Source organism: Dipteris shenzhenensis, chromosome 4, assembly GCF_047967505.1.
Source record: "Dipteris shenzhenensis isolate YYH24624 ecotype China chromosome 4, Dip_SZ_1.0, whole genome shotgun sequence".
NCBI lineage: Eukaryota > Viridiplantae > Streptophyta > Polypodiopsida > Gleicheniales > Dipteridaceae > Dipteris > Dipteris shenzhenensis.
This window is the reverse complement of record NC_141599.1, coordinates 650,103-671,441: the sequence shown is the minus strand read 5'-3', so window position 1 is coordinate 671,441 and position 21,339 is coordinate 650,103. Positions and strand designations below refer to the sequence as shown.

Below are 21,339 nucleotides of genomic sequence, written 5' to 3'. Positions count from 1 at the left end.
CATGTCGATGACATTTGCATCTTTACTCGATGTAGCTTGATGCATGTTGCTTTGTTCTTCCATGTGCCTTAATGCTTTCTGTGTGGATGCCATGCTTTTTGCTATGGTCATCTCATGCACTTGTGCTTTTGGCATGCTTATGACAATGATGTGTGCATTCATGCGTCACTTTTCCATTTATTGCAAAGGTCTTACCAATTGATTTCTTTCAATATTGGCAGTGTCTAATTGCTAACAATGATTTTGACTTAATAGATGCGTAGAGCTCAAAAAGACGATGACTTTTCCTTTTTGGAGCGTATGCAAATTCTTCCTGGATTGGAAGTTACGGCTTGTCGAAGTTTTTGTGAAGAAAAGGGGCTATTGATGATGTGGCATAGGGGTTCATATGCAGCTTGCAAAATTGTGCTTGGATGGCATTGTGCTTAGGTGGCACATAGTGATGTGGCATAACTAACCGTAAACCTAACCATGGTTGTAACTTGACTAGAGTTCAAATCTATCTGCCACGTGGCTATTTCTTAGCCTAGGCTACACCCTATGGTTAGGTGACATGGCAACTAAGGTAGGTTTGGTTCCAAATGTGCCACGTGTCATTTTCTTGTGTATCTCAGAGAATTGGAGAACTTTGGATTTTTGCGAGACGTCGTTGATGCATAGAAGATCGTGGTAGGTGTTCTTTTGAGCTCTTCGTTTGGAGGTAGGCTGAGGCAATTCGTTGGCTATTTGGTGGCTGCCTGCCTATGTGCTGGAGTTATGGCCCGTTTGCTTGAAGCGCCCTGTGTAGAGTTGCTGATTGCTTTGTTGGAGGCTTTGTCTATGTTGATGAGAGGCAATGGGAGCTGCAGAGCAGATGGTGGCTTGTAGCTTGGAGCGATCACGGGAGCTACTGCTGGGGGCTTTAGCAGGGTGTCGTTGTAGCCGATCATTGTTGGGGTGGTAGGAGCTTGAAGGAGGCTAGCTAAAGCCTTGTGAGCTTAGGCTGTTGGAACAATGGAGGAGGCTAACCATGAGCTACTCGCACATAGCAATAGATAGAGGCAGCTGTGGACTACGTAGGAAGTCTACTATGAGGCTGGAGCTTTGGGCTTAGAGCCTTAGAGATCGAGTTGATGAAGGTTCGGCTAAAGGCCTTGGAGCTGCAGATCGTGGCTGAAGCATTGATGGTCCACTTGGAGACTCAGGGCATTGTTTGAGAATGACGAGGGTGTCATCCAATCTTTTGAGCACTTTCTGATGCAAAAACAAATCACATCGTCTGATCCATAGTAGAAGCTCGCCGCCATTTCAAAGCTTTCTTCTCCTCCAAGCCAAACAAAGACACTCGTGGGAAACTCGATTGCATTGTATGAAGCACTAACACTCCTTTGAAGAGTGCAGTTGATCCTTGAAGAATTCGAGGATGTTGCAAAGCTATTGCTTTTGCCATATCCAACGAAACAGATCCATCTGAGTTGACACGCTGCAACAAGAATCATCAGTTGATGTTTCACTACACACCTATTCGAAATCCTCATAGATTGTATCCAATACACCAAGCTCCTCTCTAGGCTCGATTTCAATATAGTGTTGATCTGGCCGGGAAGAGATGATTGAAACGTCCGCTATTGGATCAATAGTCAATCTTTATAATACTATATCATTTGTGCATCCACATCTGTCAACATTGGATGTAATGTTTTGCAATTGTCAATTGTGGCTAATGCATGTATCCAATTGTTGAAGTCACTTTGGCTATCACCTTTTGTGGGTTTGAGTTCAAGTGATGCGTAACTAGTGGTTGTGGTGGAAGAAGTGTCATCAATGTTCTTGGGTATAGTGGGCTTGATTTCCCTAGTTCTCAAGTTGATTTTCATAGCAGTATCCCGATTTTGGATTGCGATCCTATTAGCACCCCAATCATGGAGTATTGATGCCTCCCAAAGACATGGTGTTCCCATTAACATCTGATACGCACTTGAAATCTAGTATGGTCAATTGCACGGTGAACTTGGCTCCTACAATTTTTGTGGCACATTGTTAACAATTCCTAGTGGCTCCATTTTAGTGTGGTTGGCAAGGCGTATGTTGATTTTGGCATTACTCATTAGTGGGAGGCCCCATTCGTCACATAGAGATCTTTTTTAAGAATAATGACACCTATCCCATCGTCCACTATTACAAGGTATTGGCCAAAGGATTTATGCTCTAGCAGGATGGTTACATTTTTTATGTTATCCCAAGCACCAAATTTCACTAATATAGCCTTTTCTTCCTCTTCATGTGGTGGCAAACACTGTGCCAATTCTATCCAACCCTTGAAAATTTCCCACATGGTTGGAGAAGTTCTTAATCAGGCTCCAATTGGCATGGTGATGGGGTAGCTAATTAAACTGGAGTAGCTCCATCCACTTTGGGATGACTTGCATGTAGTTTCGTTACTCTTTGGGTTAGTGGTGGCTTCAATCACTGTGTCAATGTTGTGTGGTGTTGGTCCCTTGTCCTTAGCCGTTGCTCTTTGGTCTCCCTCAAATTTTTCATGTTCATGTCTTACCCATTCCTTCAAGGCTTGATACCAAGCTTTCTCTACTTTGGTGTTGAGGTAGACTTCCTTTGCTTCTTGAAGAGCATTGGGGGCAGATGTACTGGGCATTGCGGCACTTTGTTCCGAGACTGGAAAGGATTGTGTGGTCTTTGGGTATTTTTCTTGTATGGATTTCCCACTTAGAGCAAAGCCTCAACTGACCCATGAAGCAAAGCTTGATGTACCCCTTGGAATCATTGGTAGTGAGAGCCAAAGTGTGGCAACACCAAGTGTTGCATCCCAATCGGTACTAGTGATAACTAGGAAGTAGAAGGAAGCAGCATGACAAAAACTAATTAAGGAGGATCACTAGAAACCATGGCTGGGAGGAATGAGCAGACAAAGCCCTCTAATTCAGTTGATGTTTCATTGACCATGTTGCGACAAGGGAGAAATCTTTCGAAAGCTTACTGGGGTTAAGCCGTGAACACTTTGGTTCACATCCTTAATAGAACCAAGACCAAGGCTGTTGAGATAAGACTCCATATGAAGCTTAGTATGGTAAGAAACTAACCATATCTTATTTACAGATTTCAGTTCTAATGCATTTGTTCATGTGCATAAAGATGACTGGACGAAGCTTGATTCCCAAAGCAAAAGATGCATCTTTGTGGGATATAGTGAGGAATCCAAGGCCTATTGCACTTATGACTCGATGAAGAAACAGATCCTTATTAGCATGGGCATGATCTCTGAGGAGTTAGAGCCCCAAACTATAGAAGAGGTTCAGGAACTTCCGACACTACCCCACCCAAAGTCACCATCAAAGAGGTGGAAATGACTAAAGAACTTGAAGAGGAGGAGGAGGAGGAGCATGACATTCCAATATCGGCTCCAAAGGCATCTTCAACAAAGGCACCTCCGTCAGAGAAGAAGCTACCTTAGTGGTATTTGAAGACTTTAGCAGACTCACAGGTCACAGACATTCTCGAGAGTAGGTCTCAAGGCAACGTGAAGACTCCCTCTGTGAACTATGATATGGTGGCTCAGTTTGAGGAGCCTAGATCCTTCAAGGAAGTGAGGGATATCCTAGAATGGATGCTATGCAAGCAAAGATGGACACCATTATGGAAAATGACACCTGGGATTTGGTAGACAAGCTGACCAAGCAGAAGGTAATTGATACTAAACGGGTATACTATCACTCTAGCAATCAATAGAATGTATTTCATATGCTTTTCCAATAGCTATTTTAAATACATTTTGGTCATGAGTGTTTCTCTACATGTTTGAGTAGAAAAGATGTGGCAAGGTATGAGGTGGCATTTTAAAGCAGTCTTTCTTCAAGTGTGATTGAGTATGAGAACATTTTCTAAACATACAATCTATTTGTGCTTGAGCATTAGACTTTATAAACAAGTGTAATGCTTATAAAAACTCGATGGGTTTTTCTCTCATTGTTGTTGTTAATTGATAGCATCTAGGTTGAGAGCCAATAACTATTTGATGCGCCCTTGTTACCATTTCTTGCATATCTTCTTTGGGTTTAAAAACTCAAGAATCCTTGTCTTGCTTTCCTTGGTAAATATCTTTGCCTCCAAACTCTAAAACAAAACCACACAAAATCCTTTGGAGATTTTCAAAATTTAAGTATGCCTACCTACTTGATATATTTAATCAAATACAGGCAATTGTGTTTGTGGATAAAAAGATCTTGATATATGTTGCATGTTGCTCTTCTCGTATGTGCTAGCATGAGAGCTTTTAAGAGTTTGAAGTCAATATTTTCTATTGTTTAATTATTAAACAATAATAATTCTTAACAATGAGCAATACAAAGTATGCTTTCCTTGTGCTTGGCCATCCTATTACAAATAAGAATTATGTTTCCTCATATGTAATATTTTTTAATGTATTACATCATCAAATAATTCCTTTGTTTAAATTGCAATGAGTATTCTTCACTTGGTCTAGCAAAATATTTTAATTTGTATTAAGAATAGATTTGTTTTGAACTTATCCTTTTTTGGAATGTCTGAGGCAATGCCATAGATTTAGAATTGGTGCTTAGTTTGCTCATTTCTTTTAGTATTTTGATTTTTGTTATAAGCTTGGTCCCAAGAAAGTAATGAAGTATTCCCAAGTCCGTCATCTCGAACTCCTCCATGAGAAGTTTCTTAACCGGAGCAAACTTCTTTGCATGATCTCCTATAATGATGAGGTCATCCACATATGAGATTAATACCAGTCACAAACCCCCCTTTGAGATGAGATAGAGATTCACCTCTCATGGACTCTGCTAAAGCCCGATTTTCTGAAAGAAAAACCTATTTGCTAGTATCGCTGCTATTTTAGCTGGTGTAAGGCCTTCTTTAGCTTCCATACTTTTGATTTGGATCCTTAAATTTGAAATCTTGGTGGATGTGCTACATATACCTCCTCCAGGGTTTCATTAAAAAATGCATACTTTACATCAATATTTCAAGATCCTAAAGTAACAAATGGTTAACTCAAACACTTTTAGATGGAAGATTGCAAAGTGATAGCGACTCCGATGGAAGCTGGTCTAAAGCTGAGTGTACATGATTCATCTCAACCGGTTGATTCATCACTATATCAACACATGGGGGGTGGTTTGCTTTACCTCACTAATACTAGACCATATATTTCTTAGTTCGATTGCTCTGCCAGTTCCCTGCCACACCCAAGAAGGCCCATTGGGATGCATGCATGAGGGTGCTGAGGTACTTGAAAGGTACTTGTAGCTACGGTATCAATTACACAAAAGGCATTGAGTTGGGTGGTTTTTGTTAGTAGTGATTGGGTAGGTGATGGTGACACCTGAAGATTGACCACTTGGTACTGTTTCATACTCTTATCAGGAGCTAAATAACGTCGTTCATCGACAACTTCATTTTACTATTGATGGCAGCCTATACTAGATGAGTCTTTGCATGTTGCCCAAATCCATCACCACCATAAAGGTTGCAAAAAAGGCAAGAAAAGATGTCAATATGGCTTTCCAAAAGGCACCTTCTCGAAGAACTTACATTCTACTTCCACTAGAAAAAGATGTGGAATCCCAAGACAGGCCTTGAAGCGCTTGCGAAGAGAATCAACATAGCATTGATGAATGAGTTAAAATGCAATACAACCATTTCCTTTGATGAATGGCTAACACTTCTAGACACAATTGAAGAAGCATACATCTAGGCTATTTGCAACTCAATTAAGAAGCCATTAATTTTGGTGAAGCAAGAACCAAGGGACATATACACGAACAATTTCACTCCTAAGCTATCATCTTTTTGGGATGCAAATATTGATATTCAATTTATATTGAATCCCCATGGTGCAGCAATGTACTGCACATCATACATGACGAAAACGGACACAACCACAACCAGAGCACTAAAAGAAGCATTTGATAGTTGCATGAAAAACAATCTCAGTGCAATCAAGTGACTACGCAAAGTTGGCAACCCTATTAATAAACACTCAAGAATTAAGTTCCCAACAAGCTACCTACATAGCATTATCTTTGCCCCATTAACAAGTTGCTTGAGGCAATTCAGGTTTATAAACAGTGACTTTCAAGAAGATAGAAAGCTTTTACTAAAAAGAAAACAACACTACAAACACTAGCTGACTCATGATACTGACATGTTCTTCGATGACATCATTCAGAAGTACTACAAGCAACAACAATCCTTGCAAAATAATTGCTTGGCAGAATACACAAGCAAATATAAAACATTGAAAGGAAGGCAAGTGAAAGCAAAAAAAGAACGAGTAATACGATTTGTGCACTTCAACCAGCATAAAGACCCAATTCGCTTCTACCATGAGAACTGCTTGCTCTATATTCCCTTCCAAGAATCAAATAATACATTAGTGGCAGAGCATAGAACATGGTCGGACATGTACCACGGACACACAGAAACTATCAAGGCAAATAAAGACAAATACACCAAGACAACTCTACAAACCGATAACAACACCAGCTCATCAGAGACCTTAAGAACACCTTCATTTAGCTAGTGTAGCTATACAACATTAGCATAGACATAAAGCAACCCAAAAGACAACCAACGCATGATCATCCCCCATAAACACAAAAGTTGAGCAACAACTCTTGCACGACAACATCATGTTGCGCAAGACGGGAATCCCATGAAGACAATTCACCTATTCCTCATTGGAGATGCTGGTCCTAGTAAAACATTTACCTTACAAGCAATAGTGTAAGGACTACTCTACATCTACGGACAAGCAATCGAGTCCAATGTAAATTTGCCGACCAAATTGTTGATGGCATATACAGGCAAGGCAACATTTAACATAGGTGGGATGACGATCCCTGTAGCCCTACTTCTACCGATTCTAGCTCAAATGCCGAGCAAATCTCACAGGCAAAAAGCTCGATAGACTGAGTGCACAATATAAAAACCTAAGACTAGAAGTGTTCGATGAAGCATCCCTAATTGGACAAAGCATGTGAAACCTAATTGACCCATGCCTTCGAGCAATCAAGCATACTGATTTGAAACCATTGGGCCGATTGGACATCATATTCTTCGGAGATCTATGCCAAGCAAGCCCAGTTAGAGATGCATGGATATTCAGAAAGCCCAAGACTTCCACTAGACTATTTCAACCATTGTACTGGGAAGAGAAGATTCACTGCTACGAGCTAAGATTGACAATGCATCAAAGAGACCAAAATTCATATAAACACTGAACAAAATTAGAATTGGCAGCATAGCGATGATGACTTGCAATACTTGAACGACACTTCCATCATCACCCATGAGTTGACATCAACATTGCTCACCTTTTCCACACAAACGCACATAAAGAAAAGCACAACCAATACGTCTTTGAGAAGCTGCCAGTGTCGCTCACATTCTCCATGCAATTGACAAAAAAACCAAGACATGTAGCAAACAAGTTAATGTTAGATATGCTCAATGCCCCACCCTCCTGGTAACCACCAGTGGTCCAAGGTGCTCAAGTTGTAAGGCCCCCATATGAGGAGAAGCCATGTATGAGCCTGGGACACTGGATGGATCCTGACTTGCATGTCAGATGAGGTCTATCAATGAGATAGTTGATGGTAGAAAGGTGATTGTGTGGGAGCCCCTTATCCTTGCTGGGGCCTAGGGGCCAGCGGCTCCCCTGGTGGGGGTTCGGGGGCTCTCGCCCCCGAGGTGATAGTATAGAAAATATTCCTTGAATATTCCATGGACAACTAGTCGGTTCCATCGACTAGGTCGACTAGTCGCTTCATCGACTAGGTCGATTCCACCGACTACGTTGATTCGACTACCGCCCTCATAGCTATAAAGAAGCGACCTCCCCACTCCATTGTACCAGATCAGATCCTCCAGCAGAGATCTTCCAGCTAGTAGCTCTTCACCTAGTAGTTCCGTTGCCCCGTGTAATTTAACAATTAAAGCCCCTACGAACCCTTAGGCAACAGCTGGCTCGCATACAATCTTAGCATTGAAGTAAGGGATAATAGTTGGGATCTATGGAGAAAACATAGACAATCCCGATGGCCTTGTGAATGATGCTAATAGCACATTCCAACATCTCACCATTAGTGGTTAGCAGACAATAATATGGATCGACTTCCACAATAACAGTGTCGGCTCAGAACATGATACAAAAACCAACACCTATACAACGATGCGATCTTGCCACCAGGGACACCAATAAAGCAGATCACAAAAGAATTCCAAGTTGGCAACAACTCTCTAAATGTCATTACAAGAAAGCAATTCCCAATACAACCAGCCAATGCAAGAACGATACATAGATCACAAGGATTAACAATGACAAGGGTAGCTTTTGACCCGCAGAACATATGAACACATGGTCTAACATACACAGCTTTCCTAAACAGAAAACCTTTACTTGTTGAGCAAACTAAAAAGAAACATATCAAAGTCGATGCCGATGTTCTGCAAGGAATCACCCACTTCCAAATAGACTCGAAATGGGAATGCTTGCAAAAAGACTTATCAACATACAATAGCACCCATATAGTCATCGAATCCCTCAATATAGTCTCGATAAACACATATCTAGAGGAGATATTGGAAGACAAGAGTATCATGGTTGCTAACATCCTATGCCTCCAAGAAACAAGGAGGCAACCATTGACGAGCGATGCCACTTTTGCTAGCTTCAGTGAGATATCCTGCTTACGACGGACACGACCTTTCATTGCTATACAAGACGACACAAACACTATCTACACACACCACCAGTGTGCAAAATGGAGTAGAACTAATAAGTGCAACATTTCACGACATGCATGATAAACTACATGTAGTAACCGCTTACGAATCACCCAAAACATCCATTTGACACCTTGTAGAAAGTCTAGAGCACATTCTAAGCACAATAGACACAAGGAATCCACTCATCATACTTGGAGACATCAACATCGATTGGCTAAAAATAACAAGTACACATAATATTAACACTCTCCAACAACTATCATGCGCTTCAAACAATCCATCAACCAACAATAGTTTACCAATCCACTCTAGACCACATGTGGACCAACATCGGAGACCAATCAATGCTATCAGGAACGAACCAATGCTACTAATGCAACAATTACGCAACAATTACATACTCCTCCCGAAGTGTGAACAATGGTAGTGACCGCAAGGTACTAGGTCATACATCACATCAAAACGCTAGGAAGCCTTTAGTTCAACTAGCCACGTCTTCGCTTCTAAAACCCTTTGCTGAGATTTTCACCTGGGAGAAAAGAGTTAGGGTTTATGTGTTGAGCCTTTTACCGTCTTCTTTTCTTCTTCTTGTTCTTGCTATCTTGTGGGTTTCTTTTGGAAGCTGCCCTGTGAGAGCGAGCGCGCATTTCATTTGTGTCCATCTCCATTCCATCCAGCGACAATGGGTGTGCTCCGCGCTCTTCTCCGAGCTCGCCCTCGCCCATGCCCTCCCTCCTCCCTCTTCGCAGTATCCCAACATCATCCCTTCTCTTCCATGGCTGCCGCCTCCCCTGCTCCTTCCTCCTCCTCCAACTATATCCCCGGCCGTGCTGATGCCGCCGGCACTGCCGAATACGCGCAGAGAATCGGCACCGCTGCTGGCCCTGGTCACTTCCGTACCTTCAAGCTTGGCTCTCAATCCGGGGACCTTGTCGTCTCCTCTCTGGGTATTGGAACTTATCTCGGTTCCGACACCGACGCTGCAGATAGAGAGTACATCGAGTCTATCACTCGTTGCCTCACTCTCGGCGTTAACATCATCGACTCGGCAGCCAACTATCGCAACATGCGCAGCGAGCTAGCCATCGGGCAGTGCTTGGCGATGGCCATGAAGCAAGGGATCATCAAGAGGAACGAGGTGGTGGTGTGCTCGAAAGCAGGCTTTCTGGCCTTCGATTACAGGGAGTCCATTGACCCTTACACTTATATTGATGATACCTATATCAAAACTAACCTTTTCAAGCGAGAGGAGTTTGTGGGGGGTTGCCATTGCCTTTCGCCGGCCTATCTTAAGAATCAGCTGGAGCTAAGCAGGAGAAACATGGGTCTGGAGACGCTTGACGTTTACTTTGTTCACAATCCGGAGACCCAACTCAGCGTTGTTCCCCGCAGTACACTTCTTCCACGAATTAAGAATGCGTTTGCTGCCATGGAGGAATGTGTGTCTGAGGGAAAGATCACAGCGTACGGCGTGGCCACATGGAATGGCTTTCGGGTGGAACCCAGTGCGAAGCTTCATCTCACACTCGAGGAATTAGTATCTTATGCTAAAGAAGTGGGAGGAGATAATCATCATTTCAAAGTCATACAGGTACCTTACAACATAACCTTACAAGAAGCTGCTAGTAAACCGACGCAGAGCGTGAGGGGAAAACGGATGCCTCTGCTTCATGCTGCTCACCATCTTGGTCTTTCAGTCATCACGTCTGCTAGTCTGAATCAGTCTAATCTCACCAAGGGTATCATGCCTGACATGCGGAACAAGTTTCCAGAGCTTGGGGAGCAGCGAACGGATGCACAATGCGCTATCCAGTTCGCCCGTACAACGCCTGGCGTAATGACGTCGTTGGTAGGTATGCGCCGAGTGATGCATGTGGAAGAGAATGGAGCGATAGTCAGATGTGCTGCAAACAGTCGCTGAGCATGTAAAGATATCGGTTCAAGCACATTTTGCCCTATCTGGTTTCTGTTTTCTTTGAAGACATCTTTAGCTGTCGAGTAGGTCTCTTGTCCGTACCTTAGAAGTGGCGTAGTATTTCATTTTTCCTACTTGCTTGTCACATCTCGTAACTTTGACTGACTGGCTTTTATGACGGGGCGCGTTACATACCAAAAAAAACTTTAAATGTTAAACAGGCAGGCTTATAGACAGACCTATTGTTGCTTCGTTGCTTATGTAGAATCTAATGCATTATGAACAATGCTTTTGTTATTTCCATAATATTTTGGTTGATTTATCTCTGTACGGATTACATGTTTGCCATTCTTTCATAATTTCATGAATCATGTTTGAAAGTGATTTTAAATATTGTGATCGTTTTAAGTGGACCAATCGGTCTTTGCATGGTTTCAAGGGGCTATGAAGGTCGGTGCCATAGCAGTGGGAGTTAATGTTTTTGGGGTTTTGGGGAAGAGCCAAGACAAGGTGCATATAGGGGATGATAGTCAAGGTAGTATGTGGAACTTGGAGGTGGTCAAAAGCAATAGAGGGAGAACTATGGGGTTAACTTATCTGTGATCTCTACGCAAACATTTTACCTATGGATGGTTAGATGAGTGGACAGACACGGATATTCTTCTTCTCTGTTATCATCACAGTGCTCACAGTGCTCCTTAGATCACTAATGATATTAGATTACTAGGATTCCTTACAGTAGTATCAGTGCAAAACTTGCTTCCTCTTGTACGAAATGCCATTATCTTCTGATACCAAAGGTGCTCCATGCATTGCGCATGGAAGAGATGGAGAGAAGTACTGGGAAAATTTTCACCCACTTCTCTGCATAATTTCATAGTGGCCTTCCATACCCTCGTGTCACCATATAATGTGAATGGGCACCACCATACTAGAGCCTTCATTTGCTTGGGCTGTCCCAAACCATGGGACATCTTTTTGCCCAACAGACACACTGTAATGAAGGTTCATATCTTTCCAACCAGGGAACTGCCTTATAATGCATGGTCACGGTTTTCTCAGAGGGACACTGTTGGAAAAGTCATCTCCCCACCCCATCTGTAAGCCTGGATCCATATGAGGAGAGCATGGGGGAGGTGGGCTTAGGATTGATGTGGTTGCCGCATGGGCAGCACAAAGGCTTCCATGTGGGCAGCATACAATCTCAGACAAGGATGGACATGGGGCTGCTACATGGGCAGCACATAGGCAGCCATGTGGGCAGCACACAAGGGAAGTACTTGGCTAGGCAGAGCTCTCCAGAAGGAGGGCAGGACTGGAACAAGGCTGTCAGGAAAAAAGGAGAGCAGAATTGTGTAGGTGTTCCAGTCCGGGATCTTGCAAAAGTTGTACGGAACATAGGTGGCTGCTGTACGGATGCCTGCGGCTGTCTGTACGGAGATTCTAGGGGCTGGACAGGGCCTGAAACAGATGTGGTATATCTGCATGTGCTGGTGGACTGCCTGGCAGAGGTATGGGCCTGGAAATAGGCCTGGGAATAGGTGCAACAGAGGGGGAGCAGGCCCGGGGCAGTGTCAGACTGACATGTGGCAGGTTGGCCTGGCTGGGAGCCAACCAGGACGGCTGGTTAGGGAGCCAACTGTTGGGGTAAAGGCACTATGGCCACCCAAGTACAGTTAGTACACTTAAGTACAGTCAGTACTTTTATTTGTTAAGTACACTAAGTACGGTGTACTTAGTGTTGTAACCTTATCCTTTCATATAAAAGGTTGACTGTGTGCTAGGGGAGGTACACACATACTTCTTATCCCCACACTCTTGTGTCCATTGTGTGTGTGTCGGTGTGCTCTCTCTTTCTCACTCTCTCCCACCTCACAAGTGGTATCAGAGCTTGAGCCTGCCTATCTTTCTCCCATTCGTCCAGCAACAGCGCCAGCAGCAGCCTGAGCTACTGCATTTCGACGTTAGCAGCATCGATCTGCTGCTTCAGCAGGGCCGGCAGCATTCAGTGCTGCCAGTGCCAGCAGCCAGCGAGGCCAGCCGACGCCAGCAGCAGTGCTACCAGCGACGCCATCAGTGGCGACGCCAGCAGCAACGCCAGCAGCGACGCCAACAGAGGCGACGCCAGCAGCGATGCCAACAGAGGCAATGCCAGCAGCGATGCCACCAGCGACGCCAACAGCGGCGATGCCAGCAGCAGCGCCACATAGGCGACGCCTTCAGGGCCCAGCGTCGCCCATACAGGCGACGCCTTCAGCGGGTCGCCGAGTCGTGGCATAGGCGACGCCACCAGCGGGCCGACAAGTCGCCACACAGGCGACTCCTCGAGCGCACATCCAAGACAGCCCGCCAGGCCTACGAGCTCTCGTCAGAATTTCTCCAACTGCTCCGGCAGTGTTATAGGTACAGGTGCATCCTTCGAACTCATTGTGAGCATTACTGGTATTTGGGGAAGCATATAACTGTCTATGCCTACTGTGTGAGGAAATCCTCAACATTGAATTGCAGAATCAAGGGGCTTTTGTAGCCAGTGCCAAGTATTGGCTTGTATGCACTCAATTGCGTTTATCCTCCTATTTGGAGTTGATTCTTGCAGGATTCGTATGCATTTGTTGACCCACGGGACAGTAGAAGCTGCATTGAGTACTGCATTGTAGACTTGAGCACTGAATGTGCCAGTCAAATTGGGGGTTTTGCAATTGGATGCATATCAGTGCTGGGGGAAGCAATTTAATGCCTTACAGTGGTCAGTGAAGTGGTAAATGCACTCAAATTCTGAGAATTTTGCCTCCAGTCAAGGGGCTTTTGCCTAAATCCTACTCTAAACTGTGTTATACAGTTTTAGTGGTATCTTGAAGCTTGAAGTTGACAGGTTTGAACAGTCAAACAGTCATTTACTGATTCTGTACTTTCTGGTACAGTCATGTACTGTTCTATGTCAACTGTGGGGCTGATTACAGTCATTGTACAGAAGTACAGAGTGCAAAATACACTGCTGTTTTTTCACTGTAATTGCAGGGCAGATGCTGCTTTAATATCTGAGTATTGCTGATTGTACAACAGTGCATTTAATGATGCAAACACAGTTGCTGTTCGGATACTGCCGCAAGCAGTAAACAGTTATAATTTTCTGTTTAATTGGGAGAAATATTTGCAGGTGCAGTTCCTGTTGTTCCGCTGCAGGAATTAATTTTTTTTTTTGAGCACAGTTCAAGTGCCTGTGTGCACTTGGTTTGCAGGAAGTCAGGCACCCAAGTGTGGGTTATATTTCCTGCTGATCGTAATGGCTTCATCCTCGGAGTCCTCTCTTCTTAATATTAAAAAGTTGCAGGGTGCTGCTAACTACCCAATGTGGAAAAAGATGGTCCTGAAGGTGCTAATCCTCAGGCAGTTTCATGCTCCTATTATACACAAAGGTGTGAAGCCCACTGGCACATCTGGTGATGCTTAGGCAGCTGATCTGTCAGCAAAGTCCATAATTGAATTGTCACTCCATGAGAGTGTTGTTTGGAATGTGGATGGTGAAACAATAGTCTGGGGTGTGTGGAAAAAGCTACAAGACACATATGAGCAGCAAAGTGTAGCCACAAAGATATATTGGTTGCGCAAGTTCTTCAATCTGAAGATGAAGGAAGGGACCTCCATGGATGCACATCTCCAATGAGTTCAACTCAATTGTTACTCAACTTGCGAATCAGAAGTAAGTGGTGGATGAGGAAACCAAGGGTATGGCACTCTTGATCTCTCTTCCTGAAAGTTGGGATACATTCACCACAGCTGTAACAAATGCAAACACTTTCATAAGTTTTTCAGATATCACAGGGCTGATTTTGCAAGAAGAGCAGAAGCTGAAAGCTCAAGATGCAGTAAAGCTGAAAGCTCAAGATGCAGTAAAGCCTAACAATGCCTTGAATGCAAGGGGGAGAAGTCAGCAAAGAGGCAAATCCCAGGAAAGGGGAAAAGGCAGGAGCAAGTCCCGCTCCAACAAAGATGTTGAGTGCTACTATTGTGGCAAAAAGGAGCATACCAAAAAGCAATGCTTTAAACTGAAAAATGATAAGAGAGACAACGCCAAAAATAATGATCCATCAGATGCAAAGGCAATTGTACCAGCAAGCAATGGCAAGAGCAATGTGAAGATTGAAGAGCTTCATTCTACACACGGTTATGACAGTGAGGGAGAGGTTCTATTTGTCTCTACTTTGGATGCTCATTCTCTCCATGCAGTAGATTTTGCAGACATGCACTCTTGGATCATTGACTCAGGTGCCTCATTCCATGTTACACCTTACAGAGAGTTGTTTGTCAGGTATGCAGCAGGCACTAATGGAGTCGTGTTTCTAGGGGATAATCATGCATACAGTATTGTCGGTGTTGGAGATGTCAGGCTTGTATTTGCTGATGGTACTCAGCTTATGCTTCACAATGTAAGGCATGTACCCGAAGTTAAGAAAAATGTGATTTCTACTGGCATGTTGGATGACGAAGGTTTTGTGACCAGCTTTGGTCATGGTTTCTGGAAGGTCACCAAAGGTGCACTGGTTGTTGCCAGAGGTTCTAAGGTTGACACTATGTATACTCTTCATGCTAAAGTATGTAATCATGATGATATTCATGCCACCGAGCTGCCGAATATTTCCATGTGGCATAGCCGGATGGGACATATGAGCATAAGTGGAGTGGAGCAATTGGCTCGCCTTGGCTACTTACCGTTTCTGAAATTTTCTGATTTAAAGTTTTGTGAGCACTGCATATATGGTAGACAGTTACAGTGTCCTCATAAAAGGAGATTAGGACATAAAGATGCTCAACTTGAGCTTGTGCATACAGATGTGTGTGAGATGCCTAGTCCTTCACTTGGAGGTGCACGGTACTTTGTCACATTTATAGACGATTCCACAAGGAAGGTGTGGGTGTATCCTCTTCGATTGAAGAGTGATGTCTTTCCAGTGTTCCAGAAATGGCTTGCTATGGTTGAGAACCAAACAGGCAGAACACTGAAGGCTTTGCGGTCAGATAACGATGGGGAGTATATGTCTAATGCATTCAATGCATTTTGTGATGCTAGAGGTATTAAAAGAGAACTCCCTGCTCCTTACAGTCCAGCGCAGAATGGCACTGCAGAGCGTATGAATAGAACCATACAGGAAAAGTCCCACTCTATGATGTCACATGCTGCTTTACCTCATGGATTTTGGGCTGAGGTTGTAAAAACAGCAGTACACCTCATCAATAGGTCACCAAATAAAAGACTGGATGGCAGAGTGCCAGAGGAGCTTTGGACAGGAAAACCTCCTTCCTATTAAGCACTTGAGGGTCTTTGGCTGCACTGCGTATGTGCATATACGCAGAGAAGATCGCAACAAGCTTGATCCTAAGTCTCTTAAATGCATTTTTCTTGGATATGGTGACTGTGGTGAGATGGGTTACCGCCTATGGGATCCTGTAAATAAGAAGCTAATACGCAGCAATGATGTTTTATTTGATGAGTCATGTATGTTTAAGGCAGTAGATAAGCCTTCTGATGCTTCAGAGATTGACATTGATGACTCGGGACATCCTGTACAATTCAAGCAGGCTGCAAATCAGCCACAACAGCAGCGTAATCAACCAATGCATGATGCTGCAGCAGGTCCAAATGGACAGCCCGCAGTGGCGGAAGATGTACTACGGGACATGCCACCTTTGGAAGACCTCCCAGGCATAATTATGCAGCCTGATCTAATGGAACAGCCACCTGTTTTAGGTGAGCAGCAAGTTGGACAGCAAGACCAATGGGTCCGAAGGTCCACTCGACAAATGAAACCGCCAGACAGATTTGTTCCAGGAGCAGATTTTATTATGCTTACAGACTGTGGAGAACCTTCCTGTTACAAGGAAGCCGTGCAAATGCATGATAAAAGGCTATGGGAACTAGCCATGAAGTCTGAAATGGACAGTCTCCATAAAAATGGTACTTGGGAATTGGTGCAGTTGCCTAAGGGCATGAAAGTACTGTCATGCAAGTGGAGTGTATAGATTGAAAGTCACACTTGGAGCTAAGCCAAGGTATAAAGCCAGGTTGGTTGCCAAGGGCTTTAAGTAGGAGTATGGTGTCGATTTTGATGAGATCTTCTCTCCAGTGGTTAAGATGACCACACTCAGGATTGTACTTGCTTTGGTTGCATGTGAGAATTTGGAATTATGCCAAATGGATGTGACAACAGCCTTTCTTCACGGTGATCTTCATGAGGAGATCTACATGCAGCAGCCAGAAGGATTTGCAGTCCAGGGCAAGGAGTCACTGTATGCAAGCTTAAGAAGAGTCTTTATGGGCTGAAACAGGCACCAAGGGAATGGTATAAGAAATTTGATACCTTCATGAAGTCCCAAGGTTTCAGGAGAAGTGATGTCGATTACTGCTTATATACCAAAAGGGCTGCAAATGGCAGCTTAATCATTCTCATTTTATATGTGGATGACATGCTTATTGCTGGTAAAGCTCGTAAGGAGCTTGACGACCTTAAGAAAAGATTACATGAGGCCTTTGATATGAAGGACCTTGGTGATGCAAATCACACACTGGGAATGCGGATACGGAGAGACAGGGGACAGCGTTTGTTGTATTTGTCTCAGACCGAATATATACAAAGTATTGCACAGGTTTCATATGGAGGGGGGGAAGACCCTTAGTTCTCCATTGCCTCCATATGTGAAACTCAGTGCAATGGACAGCCCACACTCAGATGCTGATAGGGCTGAAATGGCCAAGATTCCGTATGCTTCAGCTTGTGGCAGTCTCATGTATGCCATGGTTGCTACAAGACCTGATATTGCGTTTGCAGTGGGAGTGGTTAGCAGATATATGGCAAATCCAGGCAAGAAGCATTGGAATGCAGTGAAAGGTATCATGAGATACCTGAAGGGCACACAGGAGTTGTGCATATGCTTTGGCAAGCGGGATGCAAAGGTGCATGGTTATGTGGATTCAAATTTTGACGGTCATCCAGATAATCGGAAGTCTACTACCGGTTATGTTTATACATTCACTGGAGGTGCAGCGTCATGGATGTCAAGGATGCAGCAGTGCATAGCCTTGTCTACCACGGAAGCTGAATATATTGCAGCCACAGAGGCATGCAAGGAGGCCTTATGGTTATCTCGGCTAGTGGGAGACTTGGGCATTACAGGTGATATTCTATTGTTGCATTGTGACAGTCAGAGTGCTATTCAGTTGGCACACAATCCTGCATGAACACACAATCCTGTCTTTCATGCAAAGACAAAGCACAATGATGTGAAGTATCACTTCATCAGGGAGGTAATAGATGATAAGCTGATTCAGCTTGTCAAGATTCACACGGATGATAATCCAACAGATTTGTTGACAAAAGGCTTGCCTGCAGAGCGGTTTGCACATTGCCGACAGTTGATGGGTATAGGTTGAGCCTCATTTTGGCCTTGTACTCCATTGTGTATATGCTGTATTTCTCTCATTTATTTTTTTTACTTGAGGGCATATTGCCTTTAAGTGGGAGGTTGTTGGGGTAAAGGCACTATGGCCACCCAAGTACAGTTAGTACATTGAAGTACAGTTAGTACTTTTATTTGTTAAGTACACTAAGTACAACCTTATCCTTTCATATAAAAGGTTGACTGTGTGCTAGGGGAGGTACACACATACTTCTTATCCCCACACTCTTGTGTCCATTGTGTGTGTGTCGGTGTGCTCTCTCTTTCTCACTCTCTCCCACCTCACACCAACCAGTTCTATTGGTTGGAGGTTGATGGTTAGCCAAAACAGGATGCCAGTCGGTTATTTGGGGAGGTGACTAGCCCCTATAAAAGGGAGCCATTTGAAACACAGGATAAATGAAGATGCCTTTGAGGCCTTTGCTCAAGCTGCAAAGACGATTAGGGTCAAAATGGTCTCTGTTCTTTCTTCACGCTTCGACTAGCCTATCCATAGACGGATGTTAAGAATATTTCCTCAATGTATACTTGGACAAGGAACTCTTTGACATAGGCTGTTAGGTATGCTGTCAAAGGAATGGAAAAGAGTTTGGAGGACAAAAATCACTATGGTGTGAAACAAGCCCTGAGCATGGAATTTAGAATCCTTTTGTTGCTCTAGGTCTTCAACCATCAAGGGCTCAAATATATCTCTTTACATAAAAGACTTTTAGAACATCATTCTTGTAGTTCGTTATGTTGATGATTTGATCATTATAGGTTTCGATGGACATTGCATTTTAGAAGTCAAAGGTAATCTCACATGAGAGTTTGTTGGCATGAAGGATATGGAAGAGCATTGTTTTCTTGGAATAGAAAATAGAGAAATGATGTAGGGCACAAGGGAAATGCACTCAGAAAGCTCTTAAGCAACTCTCATTTAGGTATTATGCTAACATTGAGCTAAAGAATAGAGGACTTGGAGAAGAGGCAACTCCTTGTCCTTAGGCTCATGAGTAGCATGACTAAGGTGTCACCTTATAGAACTTTGCATGAGAGCTTATATCCTCAATCTTCTCAAGTGTTCCTTGAATTGATTCTTTGTGTATGTTACTTTTTTAGCAATCTTTTGGCGTCTCTTGGTTGGATAGACTTCGAACCCCATAATTGCCTGGATCACTGGGTTGATGTTTGCACACAATAGTTAGTCTCAAGGGATTTTCTGGAGAAGTTCCTATGGGCGAGTTTGTAGTTGCATTACAGGAAAAGGAGAGTTGGAGAGAGCAGTCAATGTAGGATATTAAGGACAAAGAGCCGCTTAATTCTCAATTACATGGTCTCTGGAAAAAAAATGCAGACATTGCATAGGCCATGGTTTCTAGGGAGACTTTCAGTAAAGCTCCTCCGGCCTTAGCATTATGGGCCTTGATGTCCATAGAGACTGACTAGCTTAGTTTGCTAACTTTAGTTGCTTTTGCTTGGGGCCTTCTGTTTTTAAAAAAAATTATTCTCATTTTTCTTCTCTTTTGTTCTCTCTTTTATTTTCTTTGTAGAAATTTGGACTTAGAACAACAAAAAGTCTAAATTTATATGATTGGATATATTTAAAATTTATAAAGGTTTATATAGACTTCTAACTTTAGTTAAGTTCTTGGGAAATGGTAAGAATTTGGAAGGTGGGTGCTCGTGATCGCATTTTAGTTTAGGGTCTTCTCGATTCCGAAAGTTCATCATCTTGATAGACTTTATTGACATTTGCTAGCATCCATATCGCTTGAAGGGTGGTATGTGTTCCTACTTGAGGAAATGGTTGATATTGGCAGACTAACATGTATAGATCTCTCTCAATGGAAAGAAGCTTCTTGTTATGGGATCTCCCACCAATGCGAAAGGCTAATTTCAACATATGCCTTGTCAATGATTCACGGACAAAATCCTTGGAAATAGTGAATGGCGTGTCAACAAAAGTCGCAGGAGTACAATTTTTCCTACAATTCACAATCTTGGATCTCCCCAAGAAATCCTATCAAATATTATTGGGACATTCTTGGTTGTGAGAAGCATCAGTTCTCCATGATTGGGGAACTGATAGACTGACAATCCAAAATTGCAACACCGTAGTCAGGGTGAATGTGGGGACAGGAGCTATAAATTCAATTGTGCCTAGAGCATTGGATCAAATCCCTTCAATGAGAATCTCAAACAAATCACCTCCCCTGCAACAGCATGCCATAGCAGACGATACACAAAGCAATGTCAATAACTAGATACAAACATTGGCAACCATCGACAACTGCCATTCATTAGATCCCATCTTCTCGCAGATAGATGTTAAGGTGATATAGGTAGATCCTCAACTCACACATGAAGAATCAATCGATCTAGACGTGCCATACTTTATCGCTCGAGTGGGATAATGAACCTGAAGAAGGTACCCATACCAATGATGACTCATATTTTCCTTGGGACCTCGAAACTGAGGCTGAGAATGCTAAAATTAAAGATCAAGTCTTTGACAATGACTTAGTCATTCTGCATGCCCTAATGGCAATCGAGCTTCCAAAAGTTGAACCTCCAAAGTTGAATAACAATAGAAGATCCCACAGGAAAGCTGAAGGAGGAAATCATAGAAAATCCAAGGCCAAACACTTCGATGAATTCGAACGAGTCCAAACAAGGATCGTCGAATTGTATCTTAAAAAGGCAGCTCTCTCAAAATCTGAGCCACCTCCTCTTGAATGGTCTCTTGAGCGACTGGAAGGAGTATGCATCGCAAATGAACCCTTACTTGGGAACACCTTACCAGTGGAAAAGTTACCTCACAGTTCCCAACATAGAAGGTTTCGGAAGTATAAGCTACATGTGCAAATGAAGCTCGATCAAGAGACTTCAGAAAAAGAAAGTCACAAAAAGCCTAACAAATTGGTTAATGATACTATGCCACCCAGTACCCATAGCACATGTTAGGCTAGTTCAACACCATCAGAGGCTGATCTTCAAGAAGTGATGAAGTACTTCAAGAATTACACAAGTGGCAGTGTCCCCATAGCAATGCGAAGACCACTAAGAGAATCTGAAGTTTAAGAAACCGATAGCATTGGAGAAACTCCAATATATGAGGGACCGCCAAAAACTCGAACAATAAACCTCGCCCTTGAAGGAGAGGAAGAAAAATTGGTTTTCATTGGGAAATAGCTTCGATACGAAGATGAAACCAAACTCAAAGCACTCCTAATGGAATA

At 43.2% G+C, this 21,339-nt stretch overlaps 1 protein-coding gene across 1 annotated transcript; it reads left to right on the top strand.

The window, feature by feature from the left end:
- Positions 1-9,334: 9,334 nt before the first annotated feature.
- On the top strand, positions 9,335-10,972 carry LOC147902299 (uncharacterized). Its single transcript, XM_087373822.1, has one exon. It carries the CDS (start codon positions 9,434-9,436, stop codon positions 10,670-10,672), a length of 1,239 nt encoding a protein of 412 aa, XP_087229948.1. The 5' UTR covers positions 9,335-9,433; the 3' UTR covers positions 10,673-10,972.
- The last annotated feature ends 10,367 nt before the right edge of the window (positions 10,973-21,339 follow it).

Excerpts from the sequence above, each read along its gene's own strand:
- LOC147902299 (XM_087373822.1), top strand. The coding sequence starts at position 9,434 with ATGGGTGTGCTCCGCGCTCTTCTCCGAGCTCGCCCTCGCCCATGCCCT.